The following is a 21,888-nucleotide window of genomic DNA, read 5'->3' on the forward strand; positions in this document are numbered from 1 at the left end:
AAATAATCTCGCTCAAAAGTTCAATGGCGATGCCATCCTAGGTGTCACTTCCTGTTTTGTGACCAAAAATCAAGCAGTATTTACCGCTAGGATACGGCTGTTGTGTTTCCAAGAGACGAGCTGTGCTCTTGCCTTCTTTCTTCAGTTAGCTGCAAGGCAGAGCGCGATAAGACACAACGACGACTTCCCCTCATACCGAGACGCATGCCAAGTCTGACATAATCCAATCGAGTCCATTTTCATCAGCTTTTGTCTCCCGTTTTTTGCTTCTCTTTTGGACTTTCCTTTGCTTCCAACGATAGCTCAAAAACCTGAAATGACACAATTCGGTCGCACTTGTATAGCGACGAGGGCGACGATCCAAAACGGCTTTTCTGCGAAAAAAATCCTTGAAGACCCACACACATTTAAATCTGGCCCTGGGGGCAACAGACTCTAAACCACTGAGATAAAAAGACATCCAGGCCAAAATAGGCAAAAATATATATTTGAAGGGAGGCAATAAAAAGGCATGTCAAACTTGTGGAAAGGAGGCATTCCGACGGAGGAATAAACATAGAGCGGCGTGCCCCAAGGAAAGCCTCGGAAAAGCTCCGCGCATATTAAAGGGCCCAGCCTCACACGTGTATACAACTAAGGGCGAGACAATGGCAGTAATAACAGGCGAGGCGTCAGGCTTCGGAAAAGACGGTTAAACGGTCATTTGCGCGAGAAACAAAAAAACGGAAGACTAATAAAAGCTGCGCCGTGAGCAGAAGCCTGAGATGAAAATAGCATTCAAATGGTGGAATCCTAACAATGTTGACTGAGAATCCGAAATTGCTGCAACAGTTTCTTAAAGTCTGTCATATTTTTGGAAATTATGACAATTCAACTTTTCAATAGCAATAAAACAAGTCGGCGCCACAGCCGCCTCACACGATAATATTTAAAACGCCTTTGTGACAATTCGCTAACAAGCCTGACACGTCTTCTGCTGAACACTTCTCTGCCTCATTGTGCGTTCTTTGCGCCGATTGCTTGTGCGTCACCCAACAAAGCAAAAGAAAAGAGAAAAGGTGGGAGTCTCATAAATAACAACATTGCTACAGGTCTTTTTTGCTCGCGTAAACGCACGCCAAGAATGCTTTACGTATACACTTGAAGTGTAATCAGCTTGGTGCAGAAACAAAGAAGGAGCATTTCTCTTATGATGGAGAACGTAACAAGCTCTCGTGAAGCCATCGATTGTTCTCGAATTGTAGATCTTTGTGAGAGTGCCTGTAAAGTAGTAAGTCTCATTATGCTTTTGATTTTCTCTCAGCATCGCTCTTTAACCAGGTAGCGTATTTACAAATGCATGTGGGCATGAAGATGGATTGTATATATGGGGTGTCGCCGTTTCGTTACTCCATCTTACAATGTTATGAGATACCGTAGGACTCTTCAGAAGACTTTCCTGCACACTGGGTTTAGTCGATACAACACTCAAACGCTATTTAAGCGTGAACTGTACAAGCTTTTAGGATTACGCAACACAAAGAAAGTCCTTAATTTCCTGCCTATATACGTATCAATGCAAATATGTGATGCAAATTTCAAAAGAAATTTTCAACCGTGTATAAAATGTGATTGAAAAGGTGGCATTGAAACCGAAGCTCGTTACATACGAGAATGTAATAATCACAACAACGGGGAATGAAAGGCGGAATTGGAACGGGCTTAATCAAGCAAATTTCAATGAACTAAACGCGTCTGGCGTAAACTGTTACGAAACATTCGGCCATCGTTGTTGTCTATTGTCAGTCAGTCACGCGCTCAGCTCTGCGGCCCGGTCACGGCCTCAATGTCCCCTCTAAGTACCCCCGATAAATTCAAACTTAATACTCCTAAATGAGATCGCTTACGTTGGACCGTATGTGTCATCCGACACGTTGGCCTTCATTACGAAATTGCGCTCAAGGAAGTGGCGCTGGGTGATCCCTCACCAAGGGGCGGGTAAGGGGCTCGCCTGTCATACAAGGGAACGAGGAGGGTTGAACGCCTCCATTAAAATAAACGCACATAAAAGCATACGGGGCGACCTAACAGTCGACTACTTAAGGCTATTTGTAGCGACTAATCATTTTCTGCTGTCCCCATGAATAAGACTAAAGAATAAAGCAGATGTCTGTAATATGTCCACATTCCTATCTCAAGGTTAAACATATCTCTTGTTGGAAATGAAAATTTGGCTTTTATCTATCACAGATAAATTAAAGCTAAGAAAAGATAGGCCCGCTTTAATTTCCTTTAAAAACAGCTTCATTATAATAATGTATTTTGATTAATGATGTTTACTGCAGTGCTGGTAGTGGAAATTGCCTTCCCATAAATTAAACTAATAAAAGTTAGGTGATGAATATATTTTCAAAATAAAAAAAACGCCAGTCTGATCATCTCACAATGCAAAATCTACATACAGGGAAAAATTAACATAGGTAATTAACCACTTTGGATAACTAAAAGTAGCCTACAATAACTTGATTATATTGTTCATATCATCATGGATTATATTTAATGTTCACTCAACTATTTACTGTAAATCAAAAGTGTTGCGCTGTGAGAATTGAGAACCTATCAAAAATTTAAAGGCCAATTTAATTACAATATAAATTACACACCGAGAGTCATCCAATCCTTTTTAAACACGTTACAAAATGTGATTGCAGTAGTGTAATTAATTTACAGGGCCTTTATATTATAAACGTGTATTTCTCCAGTGTAAATAATATAATTACTACACTTCTGTTATTTACAGTTTAATTCATGAAATCATTCTGCACAAAGAGACAAACAGTTGAACACAATGCATTTATAGAATTGGCACATTTTGGAATTTAGTAAATTGGCACAGCAGGACATTCCCGCTATTAAATTAATAATCTGGACTATTATATTATATCGCCACATTTTGGACAGCAAGTACGTGTGTTACAAAATGTCTCACTCTGATTTTCTCTATGAATTTGGGATTGGATCAAATACGTCCATACATTCCAGTGTGATAATTCATTGTTAATTTCAAATGTGCTCTGCCTGGCTCTTGTATTCCGAGCAAAAGGCTGCGTTCCCTCAAGGTAAATTGACTATCTCGCCAAATAAAAAGAGGCAGCAAAACGGAGAAGCTTTGTGGGACAAGTCTAACATTTTAACATCTCTGTGTTTCATCTAAATCACTGACAACAAAATAGCCTCTAGCATGATTTTGCTCGCTCGCTCTTTCTCTCTTCCTCCCTCAAAGTTCACTCTGACATCTGGCATGGGCTGTGAAAACCATGACAACAGACACCACGACTGCAAATCCCACAGCAGCATACAACAAGAAAGGTGAAGGCAGACGGCGTGCTAATAGGGCAGAATGTACAAATGCACAGATCACAAATTACAACTCTTGATAACAAGTGAATTATGGTCAGCAAGAGTCATGGACCACTGTGTGGAAATATACAGTTTAGGGAGAATGAAGAAGTGCTAATATTATTCTGATGACTCATTTAAAGAATAGCGTTCATGCATCATGATAGGGAGGCTAAAACTAACGAGTGACGGAAATCCGTCCTCACCAGGTGTGCTGGAGGTGGGGGACACCTGGAATTGGTTGCCAGGTAAATTCACACTCACAAGGACAATTTGGAGTGTTAATAATCTAGGAGGAAACTGGGAGAACGTGTAAACTCCACACAGGAAGGCCAGAGCCTGGAATCAAACCCACGACCTCCACACTGCGAAGCGGATGTGCGACCGCCCGAGTGACGGAAATGACAGAGCAAATTTATCTGGGAAACCTCGGCGGGCTTTATACGGTGGAGTCGGCCACCCACTTTTCCCAATTGGCCAGAAATTATAATCTTAATAGACATTCATGAAGATTCATTATTTCACTTTTTTTTTTCTCATATCGGTCAAGACCCCTCTCCATTCACTTTTTATCTCTGAGACACATTTTTGTTCATGGGGGGAAAGATAGATTGACAATGCAAGGGAAGTCATTTTTGCTTGATGTCCCTGACAGCTTAGCATGTAATTACTGTCACAGCAGCACAATAGCAGCACTTGAAAAAGTGCAAGGACAATCAATTTAACTTTTCAGGATGGCAACTTAAGACTAAATACATAAACTTTTTTTTTTTTAAATGCCAAAGAGTGAAGGTTGTTGAACCGTGCATATCTAATAGTATGTGGCTTTTGGGAGTTTTCTTCCCATTATCACACTAAGACTTTAAAATGGACTGTAGAGCAGCACCCTCTTGCGGATCCCAAGTGAAATGCAGCCTACATTCAGGATTGCAGCTTTTATACTTGTTTCTGCATCCGATTGCTGCATCGCTTTCTCAATGTTTCCTTTCCCTCTTGTCCAGAATGCCCACTAGATTCATTTTTATGTTTCAGAGCAATGAGAGCAAGTCAAATATGTTCAATTCCAGCCCTGCATAAAATAAAACAAAATAAAATAAAATAAAGCTCATTGCTGTGTGGAGCTGAGGTGAGGGGTGGAGGAGGCAAAAAAGGGGGTCTGATGAAAATGTATGCACAACCGTAGAGTGGCTATACATATGCATATGGGTAGAGCTGGATTACACAGAAGGATGAGCAGAGACACTGAGAGGGTTTAAAAAGAGGGTGAGCGCTTGAAACACAATGAGGCATTTATGTTTACCAACCGAGGGGATGGGTGGAGGAAGTCAAAAAGGGGGAAGGCGGCGAGAATAGGGGCTGAATGTATTTAGTACATCATTTGGTCTCCTGTACTAAAGAGAGTGACCTCTACTTAGGGCCTCGGGGTGAGAGGCTGCATTGAGGAATGCGTAGTAGTTAGTGTGGCCTCATCTTTCCTTCTGGGAGCGATACTGCACCAAATAGGCTGGACGAACCAGGGCATTAATATCCCCCCCTCCTCCTCCTCCTTCTTGACAATATCCCATTAAGTATGTACGGCCCTGTATATTACACACCTTGAACTAGAAACAATTGCAGCCTTTCTTTCGCCCCCTTCAGCACTTGAACCGCTGCCAAGAAATGCAGGGAGCAAATTTCATGATAGTGTATATATATATTTTTTTTTTCCAATGGGCAAAAAAAATAATCCTCCACACACAATAGCAAAGTCCACCACTGCTCTTCATATAATGGCTTACATTGTGACACTTACTGTACCTGCTTGCCTTTTATTCTGTTGTTTTCCCCTCTATCGCTCCCTTCCAGCCACGTCTATCATCTATAATTACAATTCACACTGATTCGGGCCCACCCCGCTAAACCCAGCCTACAGTGGAAAATAAGAAAGCCGCTTGTAAGGTGCGAGAGGGAGTAGAGGGAAGTGGGGAGGAAAAAAAAAAACTAAACACAAGCTGTGGCTGTGGGGTAACAGCATCAGCACAGCATTATTATGTTTCTAAATGGGAAGCGTGTCTCATGACGCGAGTCCCTGTCCAGGTATTGATTGCTCCTGTGGCTGCAACACTAACAGCCGTGGAGAAGCATTGAACTTTAAAGCAAATAGTCCTTCTCCCCCACTCAGTCTCCGCTCACAAGCGATCAATACAGGTCAGCCCAGCATGGATAACACCTCTATCTTGAATAATGGCCTTCTTCCAATACCCGCTGACCAGGTAGGGAGACACGGACAAGCTGTGAGGCCGCCGAAGATAGATCAAATACGAGATCAAAACACAAAGAACAAGGCTCGGGATACCGAAGAACAGAAATCCGATTTTAATCTCACGTATGTCGGCTAAACGGTGTCATGTAAAAAAAAGGCAAGCTCAGTTTTTCATATTGGAAAGATCAAATTCATCAAGTCGCACGGTGGCAGTAATAGAAAGATTAGCAGTGAGCGGAGAAAATGATTATGAGCTATTACGAGCAGCTCGGAGAGCAGTAAAAACCCACTGGTGCTTGGACCGTCCAGCCTTTGCTCTTAAAAGTGTCTTCCATATACACGCAGGCATAATACTCGGAGGTGGGCTGGTCATCTGTTTGATTCCCATTAGCCCGACATTAGCCGCTACGACCCGAATGTTATCCACTCCATTACTCTGCTGCGAGAATAGTGGAGGGGATGATGCTTTTAGAAAAGAGGAAGGCCGCAGAGGTTCAGCATGGTTGGGCAGAGCTGGAGTGTGAACGCAGAAACGCCCATCGCCTATTCTGGATCACACAGGGACCTCGTGGGACATGCACAGCCTGTATTCATATTGGGTCGGTCCAATACACCCAAAAACATGATCGGTAACACTCATCGTGTAGAACACGGTCGGGGGGGAGGGGGTGGACTTCATTTACAGTAATTAGCATCTATAATTTACACATTTTAAATTTGTACACCTTTTATTTGTAAATCATCTTTACTAAAATGCCATTCACACAAAATAGCAAAAAAATTGCCTGTTGTATTTCGATTCTAAACTCTTGAAGGCAAAACAGGTTAAAATGGAAAATTGGCACATCAGTTGATTTAAATAATACTAGAGATGAGTTGGTCTTTGAGCTGAAGTCAATTAAGCTAGTATTAGAGCGAGACCTGATGTTCCCACCCTACTCGTCTGTTGCCATGGCCTTGAGAAAAGATGGAGTCCAGGAGGTTCAGCATGGATGGGCAGAGCTCAAGTGTGAACGGAGGAAACGCCCCTTCGCCCATTCTACTTGTCCCCAAATCCCTCCGGAGACCTCAAAACGGGCACATGCCTCTCTATTGTCAAAAACAAACCGAGTGAGGAGTTTGAGTATTTTCGCCCTCTGGCCAATTTACCGTCACGCGACTTCAGGATCAAATTCTGAAAATTTCACGTGATTCATTTTTACATATCATGTACTTCACCCATAAATTAAAACGGATAATGTTTACCTAACCGCTCCAACATGTGCTTGGTATGCTACAATTGTTGTTCCTCAGCACTCCCTTCCTGTTTTTCCTAGTAATTCCCAATGTCATTAGATCCAATTGCGCTAATTGCTACGAAGAGTGGGCCGTAGAACATCAAGGCGCGTTTTGACAGCAATGAACTGCGCATATGTGGCAAACAAGTGTCCTACAGTTGAACCCACCAACGTCTCACCTTTCATCCCGTGACCCCATTATTTCTCCTCCCATAGTAAGCTCACTAAGCAGAAGACGGTTGATTGCCCGGGCCCTCGGATCGCTCTCATAATGTTATCTTAAGAAATGTGGAAACAATTGAAGCTCCATTTGACTTTGGCAGCTAAAATGACTACCACATTGGCATCCTCCACGTGCGCATGTGTGCGTGGCGGCGTTCGTGCGGTGAGCTCGCTCCCGAGAGATTCCACGGAGGGATTTCAGGGGTTGTGTGATCCAGTGCCTCTCATCATGGCAAATTGACCATGTGCACTTGATAGCCAGTTGAGTAATCTCCTGACACGTCGGCTTGAACACACAAGTCCGCAATCACAGAAAGAAAAATAACTTTGCGGAAGAAAAGTCATAAATAACCGTGGCGGCGAGGGAGACTCGCTCTCTCCTTGCCCTTTGAACCCGCTTGAGAAAACAGTCAATAAGAGAGGAACCGCATGATTTTCGCCCGAGTTGTGAGGTTGTAATCATTAGCGGAGCCATTATATGCCCTAAAGTGCTGTGATAACTGTGAATGTTCAATACGGCGAAGAAAAACAAATCATTTGCGGCTCAAGGCAACATTCAAGGTAAAATAATACCGCTGTTATCCCGACAGGAAGTGACCCAATCTTACAAACCGCAATATATTATTGAAAGAAAACGATAGACATAATAAATCCATAAAATTACGAATATTTACTTACGACATTTTCGAACAGATTTATTGGCATAATCTAGGCCAAATGCTGATGAGAATAGCTTTTTATTTTCACTTATTTTTTTTTATTTAAGTCCATACCCTGTGGCATTATAAAAAAAAAAACTGCCGACATATTAAAACCATAAAATTCCAAATACACGTTTACTCCATTTTCGAACGTATTGATCTAATGTAAGCCAAATGCTAGAATAATGTTTTATAGTTAGTACCTGTGAGATTTGAGAAAAAAAATGCTACATTTGTAGCATTTAGCCTCCACTTCCTTTCAATTGAATTTGCAAGTTCGTATAGTGAGTACACTCACATGAATTTTTTTTTTCCAGGCTTTCGTATGGAATCAACTAAAACAACAACAAACCTTAAGAACAGTGTAATCAATTCCTGTTGATGTTAACAAGAGATGATTATGGGCTCTACAATGGACACCAAAACTCTGTCACCACCACAGCGCATCAGATAGGGCCGTCCAAATTGAAAAATTCTGCTGGCATCATCCTGGTGTGCCGCAACATATGTATGGTTCTGACTCATGACCCAGCCAGAGGCCTGTCTGGGAACGTAATTGTGCGCATGAAGCAGGATGTACTCACAAGAGAGGTTGGAAGGAGCAGAGAGAAGAGAAGAGGGGTAAGAGAGTAGTGGTGGGGGTTGAAGGGTTTAGGGGGGGGGGAAATGTGGTCATCAATTGCTGGCAGCAGATTCAGGGAGAAGATTATTGGACGCTAACCCAGTGGCAGATGTCTGATGAGTATCTATTAACCTGCTTCTTACATCTCGGCGGCCATATTACTGATGAATTCAGACCGGGAGGCCTTGTAGCGCCCAATAGGAGGGGTTGCTAATCCCTCTCCACGAAAGAGCTGCCAGCGACCTCAGGACCTGATTGGCTGTATTTGTACTGCACTGGCACAGCAAGCTCGGGAAGGATGTAACCCAGGCAATACGAGTCAGCCCCTGCTGGGTTCGCTCCGCTGCTCCTCTATCATCATATCACTCCTTTTTCATCCCCTTTTCACCTTCCCCACCTATCTCATTCAGGTGTTATGTCTATCAGACCACCCATTGGTCTATTTACTTGTCAATCCACTTAACCTTTCGTATGTCCTTGCCTCTTTCACTCAGTCGATAATATCCTATTCTCTGTCGACACGGGTGCCCAAGGTCTCGGAGGCTTGAGTACGTTGATGGGCAAAATGCAAACAGGCTTGATCTTAAGAAAGCCGTGGATGAGGTTTGAGATACTTGACCACAGGTGGTTGAGAATGAATTAGCATTTCAACACATATAGCTTAAAAACTGACACGGTTGTGTTGACGTCGGATGGGGTGAAAAAGCAAAGAGAGAGAGAGAGAGCAAGAGATCAAGGTCTTTGTTCCACATCTGTTCCTTCATTAAAGGCAGATGGGTCCAGCTTGGCCAATGACTCATGAGCAACGATGGAAGCTCCATCCTGAGCCCAATCAGTCTTGGTGGGGGGGTGACGTAATGGACCTGCCTTGGCCTCTTGTGGCCTTGAAAGCACAGCTGAACAGCAAGATCCTGCATAGCAGACCCGGAGTGTCAGGTGGCTGTCAACACCTGATCAAGGGATACAATGGACCCCATGATGAGGAAGATTGTGGAGGTCCACGGAACGAGCACAAAAACAACCTGTAGGAAGGGGGACCGACACAAAAATGTGTCGAGATGCTGTTTTGTGCTCAGACCAAATCAGTGTTGCTGCCAGTGGGACACCATTGCTTTATAATCAACATCAACAAATAGTTTAAAAAGATGAATGGTAATAAATCTTGCTAGCAATATCTCTAGTTTTAAAAAGGGAAGACAATTTGTAATTTTAGTAATGACACAAAGTCTGAGCAGAATTTGCCTTCGCGGGCCACAAAAAAATGACGTGGCGGACCGTATCTGGCCCCTAGACCTTGAGTTTGAAACATAGAGGAAGTGAAAACAAAGAAATCCAATGTTTTGGGAGGTAGTAACAGATAAGGCAGCAAAGCGAGGCCTGGATACCCGACTCGGTTGAGAGACTGTCAATTTGCGGGACTTGAGTCCGAGTTTGAGGATAAAGTCGAGTGACTGTATGGTGACCCGTGAGCTTGTCTCAGTGGATGTAATGAGGTCAGATTACAGGCGAGTCCGCAGACTGGCTGTAAAAGGTTTGCCCGTAATCCCGCAATCATTAAAGGAATGCTTTGTTAGAAGAGGATGGAGGAGAGGGGAAAAAGACAGAGAGGGTGAAGAGGTAGGGGGAGACTCGAAGAGGTGTGTGTGGGGGGGGGGACTCAATAACACTTGATTCGATATGAAAAGCCTCTTGTTGCCACCCAGGAGAAGCCGGGCTAGGAAGGATGTGAGGGAAGCCGGCCGAGATACTCCAACAAACAGGAACAAGACGTGCCTTGTTCCGGGTTTAAGGAGCAAACAGATTAAGATGAATTGATGCAAGCTTAGTGACTTTGGAGAATGGGGCCGGGGGAAAGGGAAAAAAAAAAAAAAAACGCCCACGGATCAATAAGGCTTAGAAAGCAAGCAACCAAAGCCAGACTCTCCGCTCACAGGAGAACACTCAATGGGAAAAAAAAAGGTTTCTCTTTTTTGTGTATATCTGTCAAGGTCAAGATTATTTCATTTTACATATTAATGGCTCATTAAGAATTTGGTCGATTGTGTACAAGTTGATGAATTGGAAATTGGAGAAAGGTCTGCAGTGAAAGTGAAGATAACGCCAAGTCATATTGGGTTGTAAGGCACACACAACCAGTGTGACAGATCCACGCATAAGCCAGCCTGGCGCGGCCTGTGCCCCGATGTTTGCACAGATCAGAGAGAATCATTTAGGTTAACATGGTATTTATACAGCAAAGCCTTTCTATCTGAGCTCGGATCTGATACTGTTATTCTCGTCTACAGCCCAAGATCTCGGGGCTCCTGACAGAAGCTATTTTCTAGAGCTAATTCCTCAAGAGGTCTTGTGGCAATGAAAATGAGCATGCGGCGAGCTCATGCATTGGATTACACAAACATATGAGACAGAGGTCCTACCGAGATACAACTGATATCTACTGTGTCAATATTAGCACATTTGACAAGAATGTAAAAAAAAAAAATAGTCTCCGTGTGCTGAATTAATATGATTTAAAAATATAGTTGTTCAGGTCAGCTGACTGACTTTAAATTTAATTAATATGACGCTCGTGGCGATTAAGTGCTTCGGAAGATGAATGAATAATACAAAGAAAAACGTTTCACTGCATTTCATAACATGCTGACCTCCAAATATTATCTTTTACGGACCTGAAAATGTTTCTAATAAACAGTAGCTGACCCTTGCGAGCATTTAACTATTGCTGCGGCAATCCTCGCTGAAATTCAATTCATTTTCAATTTAAAAATAATTAGCAGCTTGCCTTAAATTACACAGTGCCTCATAATATTATCAGTGCATATGTTTCGGCTAGACAAAAAATGGGCTGCTGTTGTTATTGTGTATCGTTTCGGTGACCCCGATGTCATTAGCCCTTCCAGACGTGGTTTGTAAACTGCAGCATGCCTGGTGGAAAAAATGTGCAGAGAAATAGACGGAGAGAGAGAGAGAGAGAGTGAAAAGGGAAAGAAGGCTGCGGGGCCAATTACGGAGCAGCGAAAACAAAGGGCTATATTTCAATGATTCCTCCAGCTGTGCTGTTTATGAGCTGTGTGCTTAGTCGCTCTGTGACCTTCACCTCTACACTTGGCCTCTCTGAGGGAAAACAAGCTAAATGTTCAATCTTTCATTTCCCCTTGTTTTGCCACCATCCCCTTTTTTTTTTTTTAATTGAAAACATCTGATTTGGGTCCTCCTTTACCATTTATACGATTAATATTTGTGATTGGACATCTGTGACCTTGGCATCGTATCACATGTGCTAAACGGCCTCATATGTAAAAGTTAAAAAAAAATGGCAGATTGTTCTCGGGTTTAATAGCGAGGTGTATGTCATATGTAACCCTTATAACCCTCCTGTCAGTCAGTACCTCCTGTCGACACCTACACGCACATGCGCGCCTATTATGGAGCTCATAAGCAGAGCCTGAATATCAGTCACCGTGGCCCGGTGACAGGTCTAACCTTCCCAAGCGGCAGGAGACGTCGTCTTCACGGCGCTCCTATTGACCGGAGCAATAAGCCATCCTATATGGTGAATTAAAAGTCATTTTCCACATGCTAGCTCAGCACGATCAATTGTTCATGCAAGCTCCTGCTGACCATGAAGAGCGTGGGCGGCCAAAACGACCCTCGTGTCGTCCAAAAGCCAAATTGCGACGCTTACATCATTTAAGAGCCTTCTTCCGAGGGAAGAGGAGCGTTTTCGTTCCCCACTTGTGATATAAAAGGTCATTATCACTTGTACAGCAATTTTGGAGAGCTTGCTTCCTTTTTCTGCCTTGTTAAAATTGTTAATAGAAATAAAGGGGAAAGGTTTTGTCGGCAAAAGCCACGACGTAATATGTGTGGTGTCTGCTCTCCCTTGTTTCTTGTGTCAGAGGTTGTGTTGGAACCACCGTGTACCTCATTTTGGTCTCTGCTGAAATCAGCTCCGGTCCGGGACCGAGTGACAAATGATTCCAATCTAGCCTGAGTGCCCTTGACTTGACCCTGACCACTGTAGACAATAAGGGCAAGCTCAGTCACTGGAAAAGATGTTCCGTGCTAATAAAGCAGAGAGCCGAGCAGGGGAAACGGCGAACAGAGGCACAGCTGGGGAGGGGTTGGACGGGGGCAGGGGGGGGTGAGGTTCTGACCTCTCAGGTGCAGGTTGATAATGAGTGTCCCTGTTTGCTCTGTGAAAATGACCACGGAGAGATGAAAGGAGTCGGGACACAACAAAGAGCCCCATTCTCCGCTCTTCTGAAATGTGATCATTCCTAAGGATCGCCTTATGAAAGCAGCCCGTATGCTGTCCAAAAAGGACAATTAAGCCCAAATACAAACGTGCGGTCCGACTCCAGTTGCCAACAAATATCAAGCACACCTCCGTTACAGACCCCACACATGCAAAGTGAACAAAGAAATCAAAGCAGATGTTTACTTTCACACACACACACACCAAACAGCAACATACAAAGACATGCAAAGACAATATCCCAAATCCTGCATTCTGCTTATAGCTCCCCTTGTCTTCTTCTTAATAAACACTATAAAACGCTCTTGCCAAGCTCGGTGCCATAAACATGCCACTCCAGAAAGGTTCTGGGCATCCAGCTAGTTATGCTAATGAAGTCCCCACCCTCTGTTTTCCACTCTCTCTTATCCTGCTGGCACAGCCTTCAGTCTTTCGCGCTACACCACTCCATTGTCATCCCCTGCCCCTGTTCAGCTGGCATCAGACTAGATAATACACAGCAAAACGAAGATCCAAGAACCCGTGTAAAAAAACATGGCACGGGAATGTGGTTCGAATTTCTTTGAACTCAAAAGCAGGCCATTGTTCTTTATGTTTGTGTCCCAATTTGTAGCGAAATGTGGAACAAAATATAATTACCTTCAAATGGTGTGTATGAAGCTAATCGTGACTATATAAACACCTCGGGAGTAAATAATTGAGAAGAAACAAGGCGAGATGATAACTTATTGAACGGACTAACCTTCACTTGTGTCTCCTGAGCTTTTGAGCTGTGAAAGTTGTGTTGAGGCAGGAAGTGATGACTTGAGCATGAGCGAGCTCTTTGTTACGGTGACTTAGAAGAATTTAGCGTTGGGAGAAGAAAGTGCTGGGTGGCGTAGTCTGCTGAACTCCGCTGAGTGTCAGTGCAGTCGCCCGGATTAGACCCTCCATCCTTTGGCTGCTTAACACGTAAACCACTTGTCCACCCAAAGCCCAAAGTTTTGTTTGTATGAGTCAACACAAGTACGGGGAGAATACGGAATCATCTCATCGATGATCCGTTGAGAAGATTCGAACCGGGAACTTTTCACTGCAAACGTAAGACAAAGCAGACATAAAATCATACAATATAAGTGGAATGAGTATTTTAATCCCCAAGCAAAAAATTTGACGGTGAGAGAAACCCTTGTAGGCAAGCACAGCCATTTCTCGTCGAATAATAAGAATAATAAAACCGTCCTCCAGCCACCGTAAAACGATACAATACCAAAAAGAAAGTGGTACAGCGCTACTATAAACACAATTGAATGGTCGACCGCCGAGATGAAAGACATGATAAACGCAGTGTGTTTATAGCCGCAGTCGGTCATCCAACTACCACAAATTTCACTTCTCCGGATCAACCCACCGGCAAAAGCAAGCGAGGGTTTAATGGTTTATTCCGTATTATGAAGGGAACGCGGGAACGGCTGAGACGCTCGGTTCCTTCCGTTCCGTCCGGCCATTAGATGGAAATGATTTCTGATCAGTAGCGCGCAGGCCCTGAATCGAATGAGTGACCTCAAGGTGAACATGGAGCTATATGGCCCCATTGCAGGCTCACTCAGCCATCCGTCCGCAGTAGACATCATTACTTCCATATTTTACAGGTGTCAAAAAGATATAGCTGGAAATGTGTGCAAGCTGGAGAGACGACGGGGAGAGATGATGAGCAGTAAAACCAGTGAAGCCAACGTGCTGTGTTGTGTTTAGAAAATACGAGTACTACGCATTATGTGGAGTCCAAATATTAGCAAAACCAGACTGGACTGTTTGATTAGTTGGTGAGGATTCAAATTGTCTACCGGAAAGTATTCACCGTGCTTTAGTATGTAAATGTACCGTATTTTCCAGACTATAAAGAGCACCGGACTGTAAGGTGCACCTTCAATGAATGGCCCATTTTAAAACTGTGTCCTTGTATAAGGCGCACCGGACTATAAGGCGCACCATTCATGCATCATGTCAGATTTTTAATCCAAATCAAATCATTCTCCATTTTATCTTTTTTATTTCAACTTCATACGCAACAAATTACTTTATAATCACAAAATAATGATCTATCGTCTTTTTGATTCATGATTCATAGTCTTCAGCGGGCCGCTTTTGATTGATTTCATGACACAATGCTTCGGGCCAGTTTAAATTTAGGAATTTGGTCCATATATAAGGCGCAGTGTCGGCTTTTGAGAAAATTTCAGGTTTTTAGGTGCGCCTTATCGTCCGTAAAACACAGTATTTACAATAAAATGAATGGTCACTGCAAGAACAACTTTAATCTTGGAAAGAGTAAAAACTTTCAGAATGACATCCGTCTAAAAATCTTCAAATAAGAAAAATATCAGGTAAGTTCCAGGATGAGTCAAAAAAGATCTCCACATCATAGAACAACCAAACTTTGTTTACAGGACTAGCGACCAAAATCCATCGGCCAGCTCCTTTCTTGGACGTTCTTCTTTCGTTCCCAGATTCTTTAGGACACGTCTAATGAATCCAGATAACTGGAAAACATTTTAGAGGTATGATATGAAGTCATACTGTACAGAGATCAGTAAGAATCATCCACATAGGACGGCGAGGGGAAGTCTCGGTATTCCCTGCTGCACAGTCATACTGCAGCAATTATTCCAAATGTTTGATCATCCTCACAGAGGCAATCATGGCTGAAAATCAATTTCAGGGACATCAGGCAAAATCAAAAAGCTAGAACCATGCCAACAAGGCCAAGGGCCTGTGTGAGAAGAGAGGATCTCCACCCCGCCCCACCACCACCCATCATCATCCCTTTTCCATTGCAAGAAGGTAATCAGCCAGAAACACCAAAGAGCCTGCTGTTAGCCAGAGCCAGATCCTGATCCCATTCAGAGCTGCTAGTGATGTGGAGCCAGGTAGCATCCAATTAGTGCTTAGTCTAACTTAATGCAAAGTGCTGAATCCAAGTCGTCATAGTCATGCCATTTCCACGCTTCTGCTGTCAAATTTGGGAACATTTGATTTGGTTTTCACAAAGCACCATGAAGTTGAAGATGCATCTCCAGCAATGCTTGCGGACATTTTCTGGTAAAGCCAATTGCCCGGATTACTGATGAGACGATAACGTTTGCTTGATGATTTGGACAACTGTGTTTGAAGACACATGATCCAAAATGGACGGTAATCCAAAAATTTATATTTATAAACGTAAAACTATTACAAACAAAAATGGCGTCTAATCTGTTAGTAATTTCACACTTGGGTTAAGTTACTTAGCTTTTTTTAACTTGTGTATTTTTGATTGACTGTTTACCGGCAATTATAATTTTCATTTGCTGCAAAATCAATGGCTCTTTAATTTAATGACAAGACCAGTTTGAGGATAATTAAGGTCTTCACTTGGAAAATCAAAATTAAGATTCACTTGGTCCCATCTCAGGTATTTCCTTTTTCTCCATTTCTGTCCACTCACTTTCCTGCAAGAGTGTAGACAGCTGTGAAGAGTGTCTCCACAGACTGTGGTCTCTGGCAGAGGGCAGACAATTGAGTTTTGGAAGCTGCACGGAACGAGACAAAGGGTGCCTGAGGTGGCTTCCTCCCCCTGTTTCTTTCTTTCTTTCTTTCTTTCTCCATCAGGACTCCACGGGCTGCTTGCCCACTCTTCCATAACAGCATTAGCAGACATCAATTCAGCAACAGTGGAAAATCCACTCCACCATGTTTCCTCATCAGAGATGTCTTCTGGGTGACCTCTGCCTCAGGTTTAGTGACTCGCATATGAGAGATGAATACGTGCCAGCCTCTGAGGTCGAGCCAAATTCAACAACAGCTTGTCAAGCATGAAATCATCTTTGCAGAGATAGTGTGGACAAATTTGGCTTTCTTACAGGCGCTTTGTCGGTGGGAAAATTCCTGACCTTTTCTTTATGTTCAAGGCCATAAAGATCGAGTTAGATTCTATCAAAATAAATCACAGGGAGGAAACTACGGTCTATCTTTTATAATGCATCTCTGCACATATATCTGAATCTTACTTTTTTGCCCTTTGCTTGGTAATATTTCCAGTGATATATTGAGTCGAGCTCCTTGGAAAAACAACACACACTGCTTTATGCCCTCTGAGGACTAACAAAAAGATTAAATACCAATTAGGTTTGACCAAAGCTGAGGATGTCAAGAAGGCCTCTGGATAATATGACCTCGAAAACTAGCAAACGTCGAGGTCCTCCTTTGGACCTCACAAGTATGAATAGCTCTTTGAGAGTTAAGACCTCAGTTGACAATTTGTTTGATGTCAAAGTTATGATCGGGACTTCTATAGCAGGATGCGTTGAAAAAAAAACATAAATGTGTGTGCATTTAATGGCCATCAGGTACATACATTAAGCGAGAGTATGTTTATGTAAGAGGATCATCAATAGCGGAGACAAATCCCCCCACGGACAAATTCCAACTTCAAACACATGCTCCACATCTGGATATTTTATCAAACAGAGTGCTCAAATGCCCTCTGTTCTCATCTCTCGGAAAAAAAGAAAAAAAAAAGCGGAGTTCCTGTCGACATTTGTTTTCGATTGCCTCATAGCGAGAGACGCGCTTGATTGGTTCTGCCAAAAGTAGCGTTCTGTCACTGTTGATGCAGATGATCAATTACAATCATTAAAAAATCTAATTAAAAAAGAAGAGATTTTTTTTTGCCAACCCTTGATAATTACAGCACGTTTCTTTTATCTTTAATACCCTCAAGTTAAGTTACAGATCGTGTTTATTATTTATCGAAGGTCAGGCTGTGGTGACAGCGGAATAGAGAAGTTCACCCACTCAGACACTCCAGATCCTCCAGCTGCCACTTGAAAAAGACCAAAACACTTCAAATGGAATGTGCTCAGTCGTGTAAAAGTAGCGCTTACCGGAATGGCTTTCGGTAGTGCACAAACCAAGGCCGAGCGACTTTGAATAATTCCGCCGGAATTATTTGATCCACAAATCCAAAACAGCTCGTGTAGGTTTTGGAAATAGCAATTGGTGGTCACTGCCACCCAATTCCATGTGCGGGTAACATGTAATCAATATGATTTATTTCACAATTTACGAAAAAAACGGTCTACCTCTGCAACCTAAAGCCGGGAATCCAACTTTTACCGTTGATGTATCGTACCGAAGTTCCTAGTTTGAGTCCCTTTCTTCATAACATCTTTGGTCAGATGGCTGTCTGAAGTATAACTCAATATTACTATAGTGAAAATAAAACCGCAATACATGAGAAAGAATATGAAGAAATGCTCCAAGGGCAGCCCTCTGAGAAATATCCCTTGTCATAAGGGAATCTCCAGACGGTGTGTCATGACGGGCTGCTGTTATCTGCCGTTTCGGAGTCGTAACCTTTACTGTTCCTTTGCTGTGTACCAAAGCGATGCACATAGTTTGATAAATGCTCCGTCTGACCTTGTACATTTGTTTTCTTTTCTTTTCGCAGTAATTTTTCTTTTTTTTATTTCCCTTGGACGAGTCCGTCTAAATATGTCTTTTAGTGTCTGCGTTTATATGATAAGCCAAGGTTTAAACATAAGACCTTACCATACATCATATCATAATACTGCCTTCTGTTTAATACATATATGGTTAAGAAGCAACGAGAAAAGAAAAAAAAAAAAACACAATCTGAAAATCATAGAAATACAAGGATTTGAACACGGGCCAAGTACATGAGTCTGCTCCAGTTTGGCAATGGTTAAAGTCGCCACAGGCCAGAGCAGAGTCAACACAGGACACAGCTTGGCTGGCCTCCACGTCCAGATCAATATCTGCAAATAATAAATTAGCTCCCCAGAGAGGTCACGCTACACTTACAGCGGCAAGCTGCCCAGGAAAAGTCCACAATTGGTGTGTGAGACTCAATAAGCAAGGTGAATGACTGTGCAGGGGCACATCTTTAGCACTCTATAATAGAAAATTAATGGTGCTCAAATCAGTGCTGAGGGCACCCTGAGGGTTGCCTAATAGGCCTTGTTAGAACTGTCATCCCTCACACCGTCTTCTAAAAGATCACATGCAAACAAAGCCAAGATGGGAGGAAAAGAATTGGAGCGTGCTTACATCCGAGGGAGAGGAATTGGGGGCAATGGGATCAAATAAGTTCCAAATGAAAAAGAATATGACATACTGTACTACGAAAGATTTGAGATTGTCTGGGTATTAAAAGAGCAACAAAGTGCTCCTGAAAGTTTGTTTTTGATTTAAATGTGAGGCACTTTGTTACGGCTCAAGCTGTTATAAATGACCAATATAAATATAAATAAATTTGTTAAATAAAGTATATAAATAAATACCTTCAAAAGAAAAATTCTCCCGATTTGAAACATATTTTTTTTGTTTTTGCAGCAATCCAGTAATTTTTTGTTCTGATTGGAAATATCTCTGATCTATGTCATCAACACGTTCCTCAAAGGCAGATCACATATTTCATTTACGTTGTTCGCTCGCCGTACAAACAACATTTGGAGTCGATGAACACACTTTGTATTGATCCCCGCCTTTCAGCAGCACAGTGTGAATGAATATTTACCGTTCTTATGTGCGTGTCAAATATTTCATTTCATTAAATGGAGCATCCAAGGTACAATAAAATTCATTCCACAAAAAAACTTTACCTCCTCACTTTAATTTACCTATGCAGTAATATCAGGGGTGTAACAATGTGAGTGGGGAGGAGTTTCTCCACTCATCTCCTCACCCGCCCCGATCACATCGCGACTTCTCCAAACAGATACTGAACTCACCCACAAGCCGCCACTCCGCCGAGTCGCTCTCCACAGGCCATCAAAGATGATGGGAGCTTTCGGAAACCTTCGTGGTGCCAGCTGGAAATAAAAAATAAAAAAAAAAAGTTTCCATCAAGGTAAAAGCAGTATGTCGAAGAAGCTAAGTTGGTGTACTCCTTGCAGCTAGCAGATCCTCCAAGCTGAAGACGGAACAACGTTGACAACAGAGGCAACAAGAAAGAAACAGCATAGCCCTTCATTGCGCCGAGCTGTGTAGATCTGATGCTTTTTTTTTTTGCAATTCTCTGAGAGTACGTCCGTCTGTCTGTCTCTGTTTTCATGCCAGTGCCACAAAGGGAAAAAAAAAAAATGAAACAGCCTATGAGAAGAAAAGAAAACCTGGTTCCTCATCATGCGCTTGTTAGCTCGTCCAATCTATGGCAATCAGCACAGTCCCGGGGGTTGAAAGACACAAGAAGCTGGGGGAAAGGAAGCCGAGTCTGAGCAAAAGATCAATACTGCGCTGTGAAACAAGAAGTGTGGGCTATTTACTCTCCATTGATCTGATGAGGCTGGAGAAACACCTCACTCCACGATTAAATTGAGGGTATAACTCTACTGTGGAAGTCTCTCTCTCGTTTTTCTTCCTCTTTCTTCACCTCAAGGTCAAGATAAAGCCACATCATCCACAAACAAACAAAAATGGATTGCCTCAGCCTGGGAAAGTCATTAATCAGCATTAAAATGCCCAAAGCACTAACAGCTTACTCGAAGACCCATGATCGACTAATATAGACTATAGCAGACTAGCTTTTTATCTTCACTTATGCTTAAAAAGACCTGATCATTACTTAAAATCAATCACTTAGTTCTTTTTCTGTCAATACATATTGACTTTATAAAATGTGACTCAACTGTCAACTTGAAAATTTAAGATGAACATACATTTTCAATCAACCAAAATTAGCAGAGCAACCTTATAACTAGGGCTGGGTAAAGAAATCGATTTTATCGATTTTGAATCGATTCATAGGACATTAAATAAAAAAGATAAATAAAGTCATGTGTATTTGTCAACAGAGGTGAGCTATTCTCATCATTTAAGTGCAGATTGAATCGAGTTGACCCGAATCGAATCAAATCAAATCGCAATTAATCGATTTAGAACCTTCCGAATCGAAATCGCATCGATTTTAGAAAAAGCTCAGCTCGTATATAGCTTTTGTTACCATGGCAACCATGGAAGGGCTTGGGGCTTGCCAAGTACTAAGCTGCTACTGCAAGCACATAATTCTAAGAAAAAAAAGTTTTCACTCATGGAAGCCGAACTTCAAGATCAAGCCGACATTACACTCATAGGTGTATCATCTCGGGTTCCGAACGAGTCGTAGCTTCTAACATCTATTTTTTTCCCCCCACATTCTCTCCATTCAGCTCATCCGTTGCCTTTCTCGCACTTCTCCGAGGAGTAGCCTTATTGACTGTGTGGCTGTATTACAACAAGCAGCTTCTAATGACTCCCTGAAGACCTCTCTATCCCGACTGCCCGCCTTCTTCTGCCCGCCACCCCCCCACCCACTTCAGTGCCTGCTCTTCAGGAGCCAGTTCAGCAGCTAATTAACCCTCTCTAATAGCATAGATTACATTAGCTTTGAGCCGCTCGCACCCTCCACCGGACTGGGCCCGGCCACACAATGAAGGCAGCCTTGCTTTACAAATCTCTTCCTTCACAAGAGCACAATTATGAATTCAAACAAGTTCTTATCCACACTCACTCACCCGGGGACAGAAGATCCCCGGGGCCACCCTACTCCTCCCCTGCCACCCACCCACCGTAAAGGCCTTCACGCTGAGAGGAATGAGAGAACAGAAGAGACCAACGAGACCACACAACAAGAAGGTTGATGAGGCGGAGATGTGAAGGGGAGTGGGCCACCCTGATTTTGGGTGAATCAGAGAGGTCACTATAGGTGTGTCATTTGGGTGAGCCGAGAGGGGCCCGGGTGATAACCCTCAATCTTAGCATTCCTATTCACAGTTTAATGAAATCTTAAATGGGGTTGAAGGAAGGACTTGAGCTCTGAGCAGGCCATGTATATCATTTGATTTAAACAAATAAAAAATAGTTGAAATAGAATAATGACTAATAGAATACATATTAGGTTGTAAAATATAATATTTGAGTTCAGTATCATTTATAATCTATAATATACCATATTTTCCGCACTAATAGGCGCACCTAAAAACCTCCAATTTTCTCAAAAGCCAACAGTGCGCCTTATAATCAGGTGCGCCATATATATGGATTTGTGGATGAGGACTAACTTATTAAAGTAAGCTTTACGTGTTTATTTTGTGTGTTGTGTGATATTTTATACATGGACAAAGTTTTAAAATGGGCCATTCATTGAAGGTGCGCCTTATAATCCGGTG

The 21,888-nt window shown here is 42.6% G+C and overlaps 1 protein-coding gene across 3 annotated transcripts in view; it reads right to left on the reverse strand.

Annotated features, from left to right (window-relative positions):
* Window positions 1-21,888, reverse strand: part of LOC148397377 (uncharacterized) — a 208,038-nt gene that overhangs the window by 134,598 nt on the left and 51,552 nt on the right. For all 3 annotated transcript variants that reach the window (XM_088377374.1, XM_088377375.1, XM_088377373.1), the window contains one exon: window positions 19,474-19,554. In XM_088377374.1, the coding sequence (XP_088233500.1) occupies window positions 19,474-19,554 (81 nt within the window). The remainder of the gene's footprint in view (window positions 1-19,473; window positions 19,555-21,888) is intronic.

This window comes from Syngnathus floridae, chromosome 5, assembly GCF_059516105.1.
Source record: "Syngnathus floridae isolate MCC-2025c chromosome 5, RoL_Sflo_1.0, whole genome shotgun sequence".
Classification (NCBI taxonomy): Eukaryota; Metazoa; Chordata; class Actinopteri; order Syngnathiformes; family Syngnathidae; genus Syngnathus; species Syngnathus floridae.